The 14,078-nt window shown below is 40.9% G+C and overlaps 1 protein-coding gene across 1 annotated transcript; it reads right to left on the reverse strand.

Moving 5' to 3' along the window:
* Positions 1-2,476: 2,476 nt before the first annotated feature.
* On the reverse strand, positions 2,477-13,375 carry LOC121737155 (neuroplastin). Its single transcript, XM_042128730.1, has 4 exons — positions 13,130-13,375; positions 3,377-3,750; positions 2,943-3,298; positions 2,477-2,867 (listed from the first exon to the last, which is right to left on the reverse strand). The coding sequence occupies exons 1-4, from the start codon at positions 13,200-13,202 to the stop codon at positions 2,855-2,857; spliced, it is 816 nt and encodes a 271-aa protein (XP_041984664.1). The 5' UTR covers positions 13,203-13,375; the 3' UTR covers positions 2,477-2,854.
* Between the last annotated feature and the right edge of the window lie 703 nt (positions 13,376-14,078).

A 14,078-nucleotide genomic window follows, 5' to 3' on the forward strand; every position in this document is an offset into this window, starting at 1 on the left:
TAAATATGGGCGGAATACCATCTGGTCCAGTTCTTTTATTTAGGTCAAGGTTTTTTATTTTTTTAATTATTGTTTTATTATCTACCTCTATATTGGTTAGCGTGCTAACTGGCATTGAGTCTTTACAGCCTTCTTTTAGTAAGTCAGTTGATCAAGCTTGTGCCATTAAAAGCTGTAGAAAAGTTTTCCATAAAAGCGTTACAAATGTTAATAGGATCTCATCTCTGTACTTTTTATCATTCAGAAACATTTCGTTTGGTAAGGTACCTTTGGATTTTCTTTTTGAGTTAATGTAAGACCAAAATGCTTTAACATTATTACTACTTATCGAAGCTCCGATATTATGCACATATTTTTTGTAACAAGCATTAATCTCGTTGCGACATCTAGTTCTAGCTAGGGAAAATTCCAGCTTATCTATGGGGTTTTTATATTTTATACTTCGTTTACGTATTTTCTCTTTTTCCTTTAAAAGCTTTATGAGATTTAAACTGTACCAGCCTGGGTACTGTTCACACTTGTACAACCTTTTTTTGGGAACATTCTCATTTATTATTTTGTCTTTTACATCATAAAACACCTTTACCATATCATCAACTGATGACTGCTTATTTAACACCGAGTCCCAGTCTATATCTAGTAGTTTCTCATTTATTACATTATAATTAGCTTTATAGAAATTTAATTTAGTTACATTATTATTTTTTAGATATTTATACACTGAGACATTTTTAGTAATAGCTATGGCGGGATGATAACAATCAACCTTAGTAAGTGGTACGGATGCACGTTCTACTGTAACTGAATTATTGTCGCATAGTACCAAATCGAGGATTTTACCATCAGGATTTGTAATTGTATTACATTAGGTTAAGTTATGTAAAGCTAAGAATTCTTTTAATGAATTTCCTATTGAATTATTTTAATAACAGCGTCTCAAAGTACCGACGTAGATCTATTTAATACTAATATTAGAAGTCTCAGAAAAGTGTTAACAGACCATTTCTTTAATACTACTGACAAAAGCCAATTTAGTTTATGATAATAATTTGCACATTACTGATACATGATGATCCAAGTATAGGCTATTATTTTTATTGTTGTCTTTCTTTTTCATTCTTTTATATATATGATATTAGATATATTCACCACAGTGTGTCAATTTGACGTCAACCAAATGTATGTACAATCTAAACAAATACCTAGTCGCGAAAACTTTTAATTGGCATTTGTATTGTTACAGTTGAATTCTACCTTTGTACTAGCTGTAAGTTTTCCTTTAAAATAAAATAAAAATAAATAAAAAAATAAAATAATTATTAACACGCGGGTGTTCTACTCTCGCATTCATTATACTAATGCCTATTCAAAATTGAAGAAAATGGAAACATTTCCGGTTTTTTTTTTCTCCTCCGTACACTTTACTTTGGTATTTATAAGCCTCTGAAAGTTACTTAAATGATTAATATAAAAATTATAATACTATCTAGACATTTCACATTTAAGTATGTTAAATATGCCCTTAAAAAACCGGCCAAGTGCGAGTTGGACTCGCCCACGAAAGGTTCCGCAGCAGTAAAGGTTTATATTTATGAAAATAAAAGGTTTTTGATTTATTTTCATATTTCAGTTGATTTAATTAAAGTTAATTTAAGGTATAAACCTAGTCATAACCATACAAAAACGTCTGTCATAAAAAGTGGCAACATCGTAGTGTCATCCCTTTCGAATCAATCTAAGAAAAAAGGGATGACACTACGATGTTGCCATTTTTTAATTTCTTTACTTATTTCACAGACTATATCTAAAATAATTGAAGTCAAGATAGTGCCAGAAACTTACATACAAACATACTGACTGACAAACATTCTCAACAACTTAATATTCAGTCTTCTGTAAAATAAACACCATCTATCGGTAATAAGCATTACTACTAGTAGTCGCATTTCACTCATAGATGCCGTTATGGTGTGCCGTGTCACGTGTGGTGTCACGTGTGGTCAACCTTCAAGCACAACTAGCAATAGTAGCAATAGCTCTATTATTATCTACGAATAATAAAAACTAAGGAAACGTAACTCCCATACTTCAACAGTTTTTAATTTGGTTACTTTTCGCACACTAAAATATGGCAATAATCAACGAAACACTAACACTCAAATTTACGAAATAAAGCCGTTTTCTGGGGCCGACCTCGAGGGCTCGACATTAACTGTCACTTATATATTTACACCATAGAACTAGAAAGTATAGTATTTTGATATCGTTGATTTACACAAAATTGTGTACCAAATACTTGCATAAAGTATGTATGTATTGGTTACATTTTGAAGACTCATGGACAAATTTGATTTTTGGTTACTCTTCCTTAGTTTTTATTATTCGTAGGTTATTACGTATTATTTAAATAATATAATTATTAAAATAATAAAAAGGATAAAATTATTATTATGATATTATACAAAATAAAAGACAATTTAAATCTGAAATAATTTATTCGACTATAAGTCATAACAGCAGCAGTGTGCCGGCGAGCGCCGTGCTGCGGGGCGCTGGGCCCGCGTCACGCGTCCTAATTAGAACTCCTACAATCTCACAGTTACTGTGCTCAGATACACGTTATACTATACTTATTAGTAAGTCTCACATTATTAAGTTATAGTTCGACCGACGACGGGCGCGCCGGGGCGGAGTCGGCGACGGCTAAGTACATGCGAGACGGCGGCGCCGCGCGATGATGCAACATAATTTTATTAATCGACTAAATAACAAACGTATATTTTTGGTTAAATCATAATATTAGTTTGTAAACGGCGACCGGCGGGCGGGGCCGGCGCGCTCGGCCTCCCGCAGCTTACGACTTCTTCCTGCGAACAAAACGACATCGTCAGTCCACCTGTCTACCGGGCGGAGCGGAGCGGGGGAGGAGGAGGGTTACTCACTGGTCGGCGTCGACGTCGGAGTCTTCGGCCTCGGGCTTGGTGCGGCGGCGCTCGTAGACGAGGATGACGGCGCACAGCACGAACACCTCCGCGCAGATGCCCAGGAAGGGCCACAGCGCCGCGTACATGTCCTTGACGCGCAGCACCGTGGTGGCGGGCGCGGCGCCGGGCGCGCTGCAGTTGTACGAGCCGGCGTCCGCGCGCTCCGCCACCGTCACTATCAGCATGCCGTCTGGCACGCCCTGCTCCGACGCCGCCAGCTCCACGCGCCCGCCCAGCGCCGCGCCCGCCTCCACCCACGTCTTAGAGTCGTTCGAATACTGCCACGACACGCGCGGGTACGGCTTGCCGATCACCTGCGACAGAGACAGACATCACCACATTAATCCGACGCCCGACGACTACCTGCCGAGGGAGTAGGCGCGGGCGCGTACCTTGCACTGCACCTTCAGCTTCTGGCCCTCGACGACGTTGGTATTGGCGGGCACCTTGAGGTGCGGGCGGCCGTGCACCTCCCAGCGCTGCACGTCGCCGCCGACGGCGCAGCTGTAGTTGCCCCAGTCGTCCTCGAGCGTGCGCGCGATGTGGAACACGGCGCCGCCGCTCTGCAGCTCGTAGCGGCCCTTCATCTCGCCCAACGCCGTCACGTCCGTCTCGTTCTTGGTCCAGGTGTAGGCGAGGCCGGCGGCGCTGCTCAGACGGCAGGTGAGGGTGAGGTTGGAGCGCAGCTCGTACATGAGCGCGGCGTCCGCGCCGCCGACCGCCGCGCCGCTCGCCGCCGCCGCCGCCTCCGTCGCCGGCGCCTCACCTACACGAGACACCCGCGCTATTTTAGTCGTCACTCGACAGATAAGCCGCGGTCGGCGCTGCGGCTCAAAAATAATATAATATTATTTACATAATAAATATGAATAGATAATAATATAATATAAAAATAAAAGTTGAACGAAAACATTATCAGCGTTTAGCGAGGAGCGAGCGAACCTGTGTTACTTTATTTTCGTGATCTAGAGGGGGACGACGTCGGAAAAAAATTGGAAATAAAAATATTTTACAGCAAATAATAATATGAATACTGAAGGAGTGCCTATTTTATTTTAGCGTTTCGCCTACTTTCTTTATAAGAATTCGACATTAAATGCACCAAACATGGAATCAAAGACGTAAGACGGTCGGTTGATACTAATTAATTATCATGCCAAAAGTGACATAAGGTTCATTTTCCCGCGACCAGTGTGGGCTGCGCCCCGCGCCGGGCGACATTACAAAAGTAACCCAAGGCTAATGAATTAATATCGCGAGCGCGTCACGCGAGGACGCCGCTTCATCTTCATTTCCTCTTTTATTGCGCCGACAAACAGGATTATTGCACGGCCGCGCGCGGAGCCCCGAATCCCGATACAGCTGCTCGAAGCGGTTCGCTTTCGACATGCCTGTAGGTCACGTGACTCGTGACACTCGCCAGAGTAGAGCATCGGTCGCCCCTGGCGCTGTGCGTGTACAGTCATTGACGTTATTCTACGACGGTATTCTAACAGCTAACTGTACTCGACTAAATGTTAATGTCACTGAATGTTAACATATTTTGTAGATTTTTTAAATTAGAATTTGATAAGACTTTTAATCGATTCGAAGTACAATCGTACGTACGTATCGGGCGATGTCGTATGTCTGTGTGAGGACTGTTATAGCCACACTGTGTACTATCTGCAGTCTGAGTACGACGAAACAGGGTCATCGATCGGCCTGCAGCGGCGACGCGACGGCGGCTCCTGTGACTAATCAACGTTTTCAAAGACGGAACAGAATACGGGTAAATCGGCCCGACATAACTATACGCTTAACTTTCCAATATGCGTCTCATGGCGGTAGATTATGTTACGTACCGACCCGGTATTCGAACGCGTCGGGCACACAGCCCACATGTAGGGCTTCTTTCCTTGGAACAATGGACAAAGACCACAAAGTGACATATTTACAAAGAAAATATATTTCTTTGTCCCTAGAATCAGTCAGTGATTTAGTGGTTTCGCATTTCTACTCGGGACATGTTGAGCCTGCTGATGGTGTATGTTATGTTAATGTATGGTTATGTATGGTGTCAGTATAGTGTAGCGGCGCGCCGCGCGGCGTTAGTATGCGTCAGCCAACAGCACTCAGCGATAAACCGGTCAGAGTTATTTTATTTCGAGTACTTATCACAAACATTACTCGTGGGCAACTAGCATAAGGATCTATAGTTCCCCTTTTCACCGACCACCCCGCAACACCAAGACGTGTCAGCTAGCCGCTAGCGGTCTTTTAGGTCGCCTTCACATTAAGTCGCGACTCGCGACTCACGAGTAGTGCGGCAGCAGCGCGACATCTATATTAAAACGCGAACTGTCTCGAATGTATCTCTTTAATGGTCAATAGGAGCTCTAACTTGAGGGTGCGGTTACTGAAACCGTGCTCGATAACGTGTTGCGATGTAGCGCCGCGGGCAGCGGTGTTATCACCGTGCACCGGTCCCCGTCACTCCCCGGTCCCCGCACCGCGCGCCTCTTTAGTTGACGTAAACGCGCGTTATCTCGTGAACTACCGCATTACTATCTACATTAATTGTACCTAAATCTCAGTTTGTTTAGTAATAACTAATAATTAAAGTATTTATCGAGTTCCGCGTAGGGGCGACGATATTGTTTGTTAATCGTGATTTTAAACATTTCCCTAAAAAATTACTTCTAGTTGGACAGTGTTCGTGACTTATATTTACAGTATATTTCGGATGTAACGACGCCGAAGGGACCATGTTAATGTCGTCGCTATATCCAGAAGTCTCAATATCCGAAATAATAAAAAAACAAATACAACAATATGTACATATTTACTTATTATTTATTTAAGTATTATTATAAGTACATGGGTTTTATTGAAAAACGTATGATAGTGCACTGTTTAAGTTTAGTTTTTTGTGCACGCTGTAGAGTGTATTCTATTTTCACAATTCCTTCTAAATCTAAATTATTTTAGCCTTCACTTCACATATGTCAATATTCATATAATTTTTACAATCCACAACGATTGCTTACGCTGATAATAATTGTAATAATTGGTTGTAAATTTACGTCTAGGAGCCATATTCACAAGATAAAGAAACATGCTTAACATTTGTTTGAACATCTGTGAATGTAAAGGATAAGAAAGCTTAATGGTTTTATTAACGCGTCTTTGCGCCTTTGTCGACTGAGTCGCAATGTCCGCATGGGATTTCTAGGAACCGGTCATAAAGGGTTCATAAAAAAAGTCGCTACACCCGAAATCGTCGCTACATCCGAAGTCGCTATTTCCGAAAGAATTTCTTGCGAAAGTATGCTTTAAATTCAAGGGGCGTAAGTTTGGCGTCGCTATAAGCAAAATGTCGTTACAACCGAAGTCGTTACTAACGAAATCCACTGTATTACAATTTTGAGTACGCTCACAATAAATACATAAATAAACTGGTCGGTCGCCGCGGCGTGAGAGAATCACATAACGTCACTCCGATTAACAATACATTATACGGTGAATATATACATCGAGTACGGAAACAAATCTCACGAACTGGTCTTGGGACTCGGCGTTAACACAAACGAGAAATAGCCGCGTGATATTGCTCGCATAATCGGGGCAGAGACAGATGAGGGCGACGAGTCTACTCGCTAGGGGCCAACTGGCTACAGGCAGCGGACTACAGAGTACAGACTAAACAAACAACACAATACAACATTCACACTACGACAACGGGCACAACAGCTCATGCTGACTGCGTGCGGAGCCGGGGACCACCATGACCACGTGCACCGCCCCCAGCTGGCGGCTGGCGGCTGGAGAGATGCACATTGTGGTACCCGGGCCCCGGCTCGCACGACTCGATGATATGTGATAATGTCATCATTTTGATATCAATAAACATTTACGAATCATAATATAATACAATATTACGTGTTACGGTGTCCCTTTATTCATCTCTAGTGAGTGTGTTTCATAAAAAAATAAGTATATGCGCAATTTAAGTTTCGGTTCCAATTAGTCACTCCATGTTTACAACTCCCGAAAGTATGACTTGAAATAGTGTAAAAAATGTTACTCCTAAATTTTAAAATTTTTGCAGGGCAAATTTACAATAATTACTTATGTTGTTATTTTAAAGTACTCTTAAATTTTATTAACCTAGAAAATATTTACATTAACATTAAAAATATATATATATATATATATATTATAATATTTGTCGAATACAGAATTGAAATATATATAATTCAGAGAAAGTAAATTATATATTTTTTACCATATTATAATTTATAAAATGATTCTCAGAGGTATATTCTAATGAAAACAATAATATAATTTGTGAGATAAGTACACACTACCCCAGCGCCGCCTACGATTTCAGTAGGACGTTATAAAAAATGATACTCCTACTAAAAATATTACAAAAAAACACCAGCTATTTATAATTATAATAATCGTAAAAAGTGCAATCAACTAAACATGAGGTAAACATTTAAAAATGCAACCACTCAATACTGACGAAAAAGTAGATGTAATAATAATTATATTATAAACTAGTACCTATCTACAAGAGGACGAGACTGACGCCGCTACAGGCGCTACATCGGACAAGCCCTACGCTCAGCGAGTACATCAGAGTGCGTATTGCTAGCTACATCAAGCGAGGCGCATGCGGCGGCGCGCGGTACCGGCGGCGGCGGCGGGCAGCACGACGACGCGCACGCGGTGGTCGCGCGCGCGGCTGCACGTGTACAGGCCAGCGTGGTGCGCGCGCGCGGCCGGCGCGGTGAGGCGCGCGGCCAGGCGCGCGTCCGCGGCCGCCTCGGGCTCCGCGCGCAGATCGGGCGGCGGCGCGGCGCCGTCGCGCTGCCACTCGGCGCGCTGCTCGGGCCGCAGACGGCACTCCACCGTCAGCGGCGCGCCCGCCGCGACCGTCACGCGGGTCTCCTCGCTCGCACCCGCGCCCTCTGCGCGCCACACGCACGTCACTCCCACACCATTGTCGATGCTAATTCCTATGCCCTAGCTCGCCGCTCAGTGAGCGAGTGCTCGACGACAGTACTACAATAGGAAAGCCAGCGAGGAGTATAGCCTCTTATAGGCATAATACCTAAACTATATTTTTAATAATATCGAAAGTTTGGTGTTCACTAATTTGCAGTACACGATAAAGTACCTTCTACTTTAAGTTAAAGTTGTTGGACAGCTAAGGTTTTTGTTTCCAGCTGTCGAAAATTGCAAAAAAGAATGATAATTCAGTTTGCACTTTTAATGGATTTTTCTTTAACTATTATATATTTACACACGTATCTTTAAATTCCTCGAAATAAATGTAGCAAATACATAATATGTATAAGACAATTCTTATACCTAAATCTGCAGGCATTTTGTGCTTAGGTGCTTTAGTATTTACGATAGTATATTATGTCCTATGAAATACACACCAGTGCTCTAAGCTCAATCTATTGGTGTAAATCATATAAAAATTTCGGACTACACTAGTAAATAGCATATTAAATTATTAAGCATTCCTCCCGGCCTCGAGCACTGACAAATCTTTCATTTATTACATACTTTAATTTATTTTGTTATCACATTGCACTTTAACAATTTAATTGACTACTATTACTATTTTAAATGTAAAATATGTATATACCTTTGAGTCCCAGGGAGTAAGGATCATTTTTACCAAATTAAAATGTAATATCTGCTTACTGGTCCGCAATTTTTATTTTTAAATAAATATATATGTCGAAGCCAACTGATTTAAATAGCCGTTCGATTAAACCCCTTGACTGAACAACGCCATTCAATCACACGTCTAGCTTTTTCATTGAAGATTTATGTCGCTCAAAACTTTCAACACTACGGATGATTCAAAAGCCGCCGTTTACGCCACTTACTGAAAGATTTGTTTTTTTGATTATTTAAAGAATGTTAATAGCTTTTAATACCTTGAATCTTGATTGTGGAGAAACCAGACACAATAGCTTATCTATTGTTATTGCGGTCGCCGGTGACCACTTGAAGATTGAGGCATTAATATATTTTTGAGTATTAAAGATCTGCAGCTGTCCTAATTTACAATTCAATTTTGCATCTTTAATAATAGAAGATGAAATTCTATAATATTTAAAAGACTTAATACTGTCGTGATCACATTTCTGTCTTCTTTTTATCACACCTAATCAAAGAGGACACAGTGATAACATTATCATAAGGACCTTCTCGGTAATAAACAATTTTATAATTGAGTTAGAAAATACCTCATTTTATTTTAAATAGTTTTTTTTTTTTTTTAAAAAGAAGGCAGGTCACTGTAGCCCTGACGTCACTGCGACCCATGAGGATCTATTGTGACTCCTTCGCACTAGAGTATCATCCCCAACCCTATACTGCTCATAAATTGAACGATATGGTTGGGGTTGGTGCCACGAATTTCCTCTGTGGACGAGTATTCGTGGCGACCAAGGTGCCTGTTCCTGCTCTGTAGTAGAGCAGGGCAGTCGAGGAGAAGGTGAATAGGTGTTTCATCCTCCTCCTCACAGAATCTGCAAGTCATTATGCTACAAATACCCATTCTGTTTAGGTGTTTGTTGAGCTTGCAGTGCCCAGTTAGGCTTCTGGTAAGGATTTTTAATTGGTTCCTACCCAAGGTGAGCACTAATTCTGATTGTTTCTTGTTGAAGTCAGGAATTAGTGCCTTGGAGTGTTCAAGGCCAGGGGTCTCAGCCCATTGCTTCCTGCATAGTCTGTGACCCCATTCCTTGAGCACTTGCTTTGTGGTACTGGGAGTTATACCACAGAATGGTTCTGGACCATATATGAGACTCTCGGCCCCGAGCCTAGCCAGCTCGTCAGCGGTTTCATTGCCGGGGACGTTGCTGTGGCCCGGGACCCATACTAGGCGGATGTTGTTGTTCCTTCCCAGCATGTTTAACGTCTCAATGCATTCCAGAACTAATTTGGACGAGACTTCTGCGGCAGTCAGTGCTTTAAGTGCAGCTTGACTATCGGAGAAGATAAAAACGTTTTTATTAACTAGGGCCATCTCCAGGCTTTCTAGTGAACAACCGAGGATAGCGAAGACTTCAGCCTGAAACACGGTCGCAAGCTCCCCCAAACAGGCGTATTTGCCTTTTGGTGGCCTGCCTCCGTAGATTCCGGCTCCCGCACGGTTGTCTTTCCTTGATCCATCCGTGAACCAAACTATGTCGCTAGGGCGGACATCGATTGGATTTTTCCTTTCCCAGTCCTCCCTGGAAGGTATAAAAACCTGGTACTGCTTCGAAAAGCTATACACCTTGATCATGGCATCTGATGGCATGGCCATGATAGGTGATTCACTGAGAGACTGTTCCAGCTGTCGAAATGGGGTGGAGACCCAATTCGTCCCACCCGCCGTCCTGGCCCTGAGAGCCACCTTTTTGGCCTCCATCTGAACAAGCAGAGGAAGCGGAGTTAAGTTGATCAGGGCCTCGAGGGAAGCGGTGGGTGTTGACGAGAGTGCACCCGTGATTATTAGACATGCCAGTCTCTGTACGCTGTTTAGTCTTTTGTGACAGTTTACTTGTTCAGCCTTTTTATGCCACACTGCGCAGCCATATGTGGTAATCGGTCTCACTACGGCTGTATATAGCCATAGCATTGCCTTCGGCCGAATACCCCATTTAGAGCTGACAAGCTTCCAACAGGAACCCAGAGCACATCTAGCCTTTTTCGTAATATACTCGATGTGCTTATTCCAAGTGAGTCCTTTGTCTAGGATTACTCCTAGATATTTGACATCACCCGCAAACTTAATAGTTTTCCCAAAGAGTGTTGGGGGTCTTAGTCCCTCCAACTTCCTCTTTTTGGTGAAAGGTATCAAGACCGTCTTATCAGCATTTACTGTTAGCTTGACCCTTTGGCACCAATTCTCGACGACTCTTAGTGCTGACTGCATCAACCCAGCGACCACCGATGCGCATTTTCCCACCACCATAATCGCCAGGTCGTCAGCGTACCCTTGAGCGTAGTAACCTATGAGGTTCAGTTCCCTTAGTAGCTCATCCACTACCAGGGACCATTCCAGGGGTGACAGCACACCTCCTTGTGGGCAACCTTGTGTCAGCCTGATTTTGAGTGTCAGGTCCATAATAGTCGATGAGGCTACCCTATTGTCGAGCGTGGCTTTGATCCATTTCCTAGTTGTTGGATCTATATTCTTTGAAGCCAGGCCATTTGTGGTAGAGCCGGTTGAAGTGTTGTCGAATGCGCCTTCAATATCGAGAAAGACACATAACGCAATCTCTTTATCTTCAATTGCTCTATCAATCCGATCTACCAAGTCCATTAGGGCCGTCTCGGTAGATTTGCCTTTTTGGTAGGCATGTTGTCTTTCATGCAGCGGCATTTTAGTGAGATAGGTGTCCCTTATGTGTAGGTTGACCACCTTCTCCATTGTTTTAAGCATGAAAGAAGTGAGGCTAATTGGTCTGTATGACTTTGGTAGAGAGTCATACAGACCAATTAGCCTTTTGAGAGATTTTAAATAGTGCATATTTTCCTTGCACATTATTTTGTCTTTTATCTATTATGTCTTTTATGTGTCTTGAAACAGTCAATGCAATAACCTTTCATTGTGCATTATAAATTATAATACATACAATAAATTTTCTCATTCTTGTTAGGTTTCATGTTGAAGGACAACAGCATACTGAGCTGTGTCAACAAAGCATTAACATCTGCTATCAGTCTGTTACAACTAAACAATATTTGTTGAGATTACACCCCACTTCAATATTCCATTATTTATTTTCTTTAAGACAAATATCATCACTACGCTCTTTTCCTTAAAAATAACATACATAACAATGAATGTGTAAATTTTGATATAATATGATACATAATATTATTACAGTAGAATCCGTTTAGGATGATCACGCTTAATACGATTTCTCGCATAATATGCCATTTTGCATCAGTCCCTGCAACTTGAGACATGTTTTCATACATTCTTTAATGCTTAATACAATTGTCATCCTGTTTAATATGCCACAACGGCCAGCACGCGGCCTACTGACTGATCTGATGGATGCGACGTAATACTGCAGGGTTTTCCTGGATATTCTTCCATTGATGATAAATTGATAATGTATCACCGTACGAAATTCAATCAATTGAATATCTTATTGAGAGTGTGAATAACACACAAGAAGAGACTGATACAATAAGAGACACACAAAGTGATACTGATCAAGAAGAAGATAAGTCAACTCCGATTTTGACACACATCCAGGCATTATAGCAGGTAATGATTTAAGACACTATGTAACTTCTTTAAATCAAAGTGAAGACGCACTACAAAAGTTAAATTATGTTGAAAATATTGTATGTAATTTCTAATGCTTCAAAATCTTTCTGTGAAACTAAAATAAGTGATTATTTTAAATAATGTGATAGTAATACACAACATTTTATATAACATACATAATTTTTAAATATACAATTAATCCAAAAAAAAAACATAATAAATATTAATACATACATATGTGGTAGGTTGTTTTTTATTTGCCTATATTCCACATAATACGCTTTCCCGCATAAGACGCGTTTTTAGTTGAGTCCCTATAAAATCGTCCTAAACTGGTTCTACTGTATTATATTATGATATTATTTATATGAAATTCACGGTAATCAGAAACAAAGAGCCTCGTTAAACTCTTAGTAATTAATGACCTAATTCTATAATTACTGACATTAGGGTTCGGCAAACAACTATATTTCCACTCTCATTGCACCAATAATTGATTATCAATATTTAAATAATTAACATAAGATTTTACAATATATTATGATAGATTTAGAAATAAATTTCAGGACTGTTTGCTCCAACAGAATAGTAGGTGTGAGGTGTGTTTTATGAGGTTTCAAACGATATCTATCTGTCAGTATATTTTAGGCTCCTGTAGTGGAAAATATCCTCCTGCATACATTAACGCAGCCACAGAGACCTTGGCAGACCGCACGGCCGAGCTACCTTGTCCAATCATGACATCACCACATTACTTTACTCTCATTCCGGACGGCAGTAACATGACCTATTAATACGTATTCTCCATGCAAATTTAAGGGAAACGAACGAACGTGAAATATCGGACGTAATTACTCACTTTGTGCTTCTGAAGGAATCGCGCTCGCTAAAAATAGCAGCACCACTGGCAAACAATAAACCGTTCCGGCCATCTTCACCGAGTCTTATTCACTACTAGAAATTATAAATAGCTTCCGTAGGGCTTCGACTGTCCAGCTACAACTGAACTACTTTTCACAAATTATAAAATGGTTTCGATGCTCCTGATAAAATAGGTTTTTTGCGCAACGCCAATCGCACCTCCGACCACAGATTACTAGTTTAATATATTTGTAGACCTCCGACTCCAGCACAGATTACTAGTATATATTTGGACTCCAGTCTCGAGCGCGCACGTCCACAGATTACTAGTATATATTTGCCCCGTGCAGTGTTGCCAACCCCATCATAGAGCTAAGCTGTAGATATGCTAGAAAAAAACTGTAGAAAACTGTAAAATGTAAATATCAAATTGAAAAACAGTAAATCTACAGTTTTATATTTAATGAATTTTTATTATTTAATTATGGTAATAAATATAATATATTTCAGGAAGCCGGGAATTAAAAACCAGAAAAATCATGAAATATGTCTGTTTTACCGACTTTATGTTGGTAAAACAGACATCGATCGACCGAGCGATCGATGTCGGTGGGGCTTATTCCACCTTACTTTTAGACGTCCTAATTAGGATCCTAAAAAAGACAAATTAGAAGCTTCTGATTCTGATTGCACCAATCAAAAGCCTCTACTCTTCTGATTTAGTACGCTAATAATTAGGATCCTAACTGTTTCGTTTATATTAATAAGTTTAATATAATAAAATAGAGGACGCTGGCTAGCTCATAAAAACTGTAGATTTCGAGGCCTAAACTAAAAACTGAGAGGATTTCCGAAAAACTGTAGATCTACAGCTAAAACTGAGGGGTTGGCTACACTGGTCCCGTGTATTATTTTCCTCTATGTATATATTGGTATATATATTTGGA

The sequence above is a fragment of the Aricia agestis genome, chromosome 20 (assembly GCF_905147365.1).
Source record: "Aricia agestis chromosome 20, ilAriAges1.1, whole genome shotgun sequence".
Classification (NCBI taxonomy): domain Eukaryota; kingdom Metazoa; phylum Arthropoda; class Insecta; order Lepidoptera; family Lycaenidae; genus Aricia; species Aricia agestis.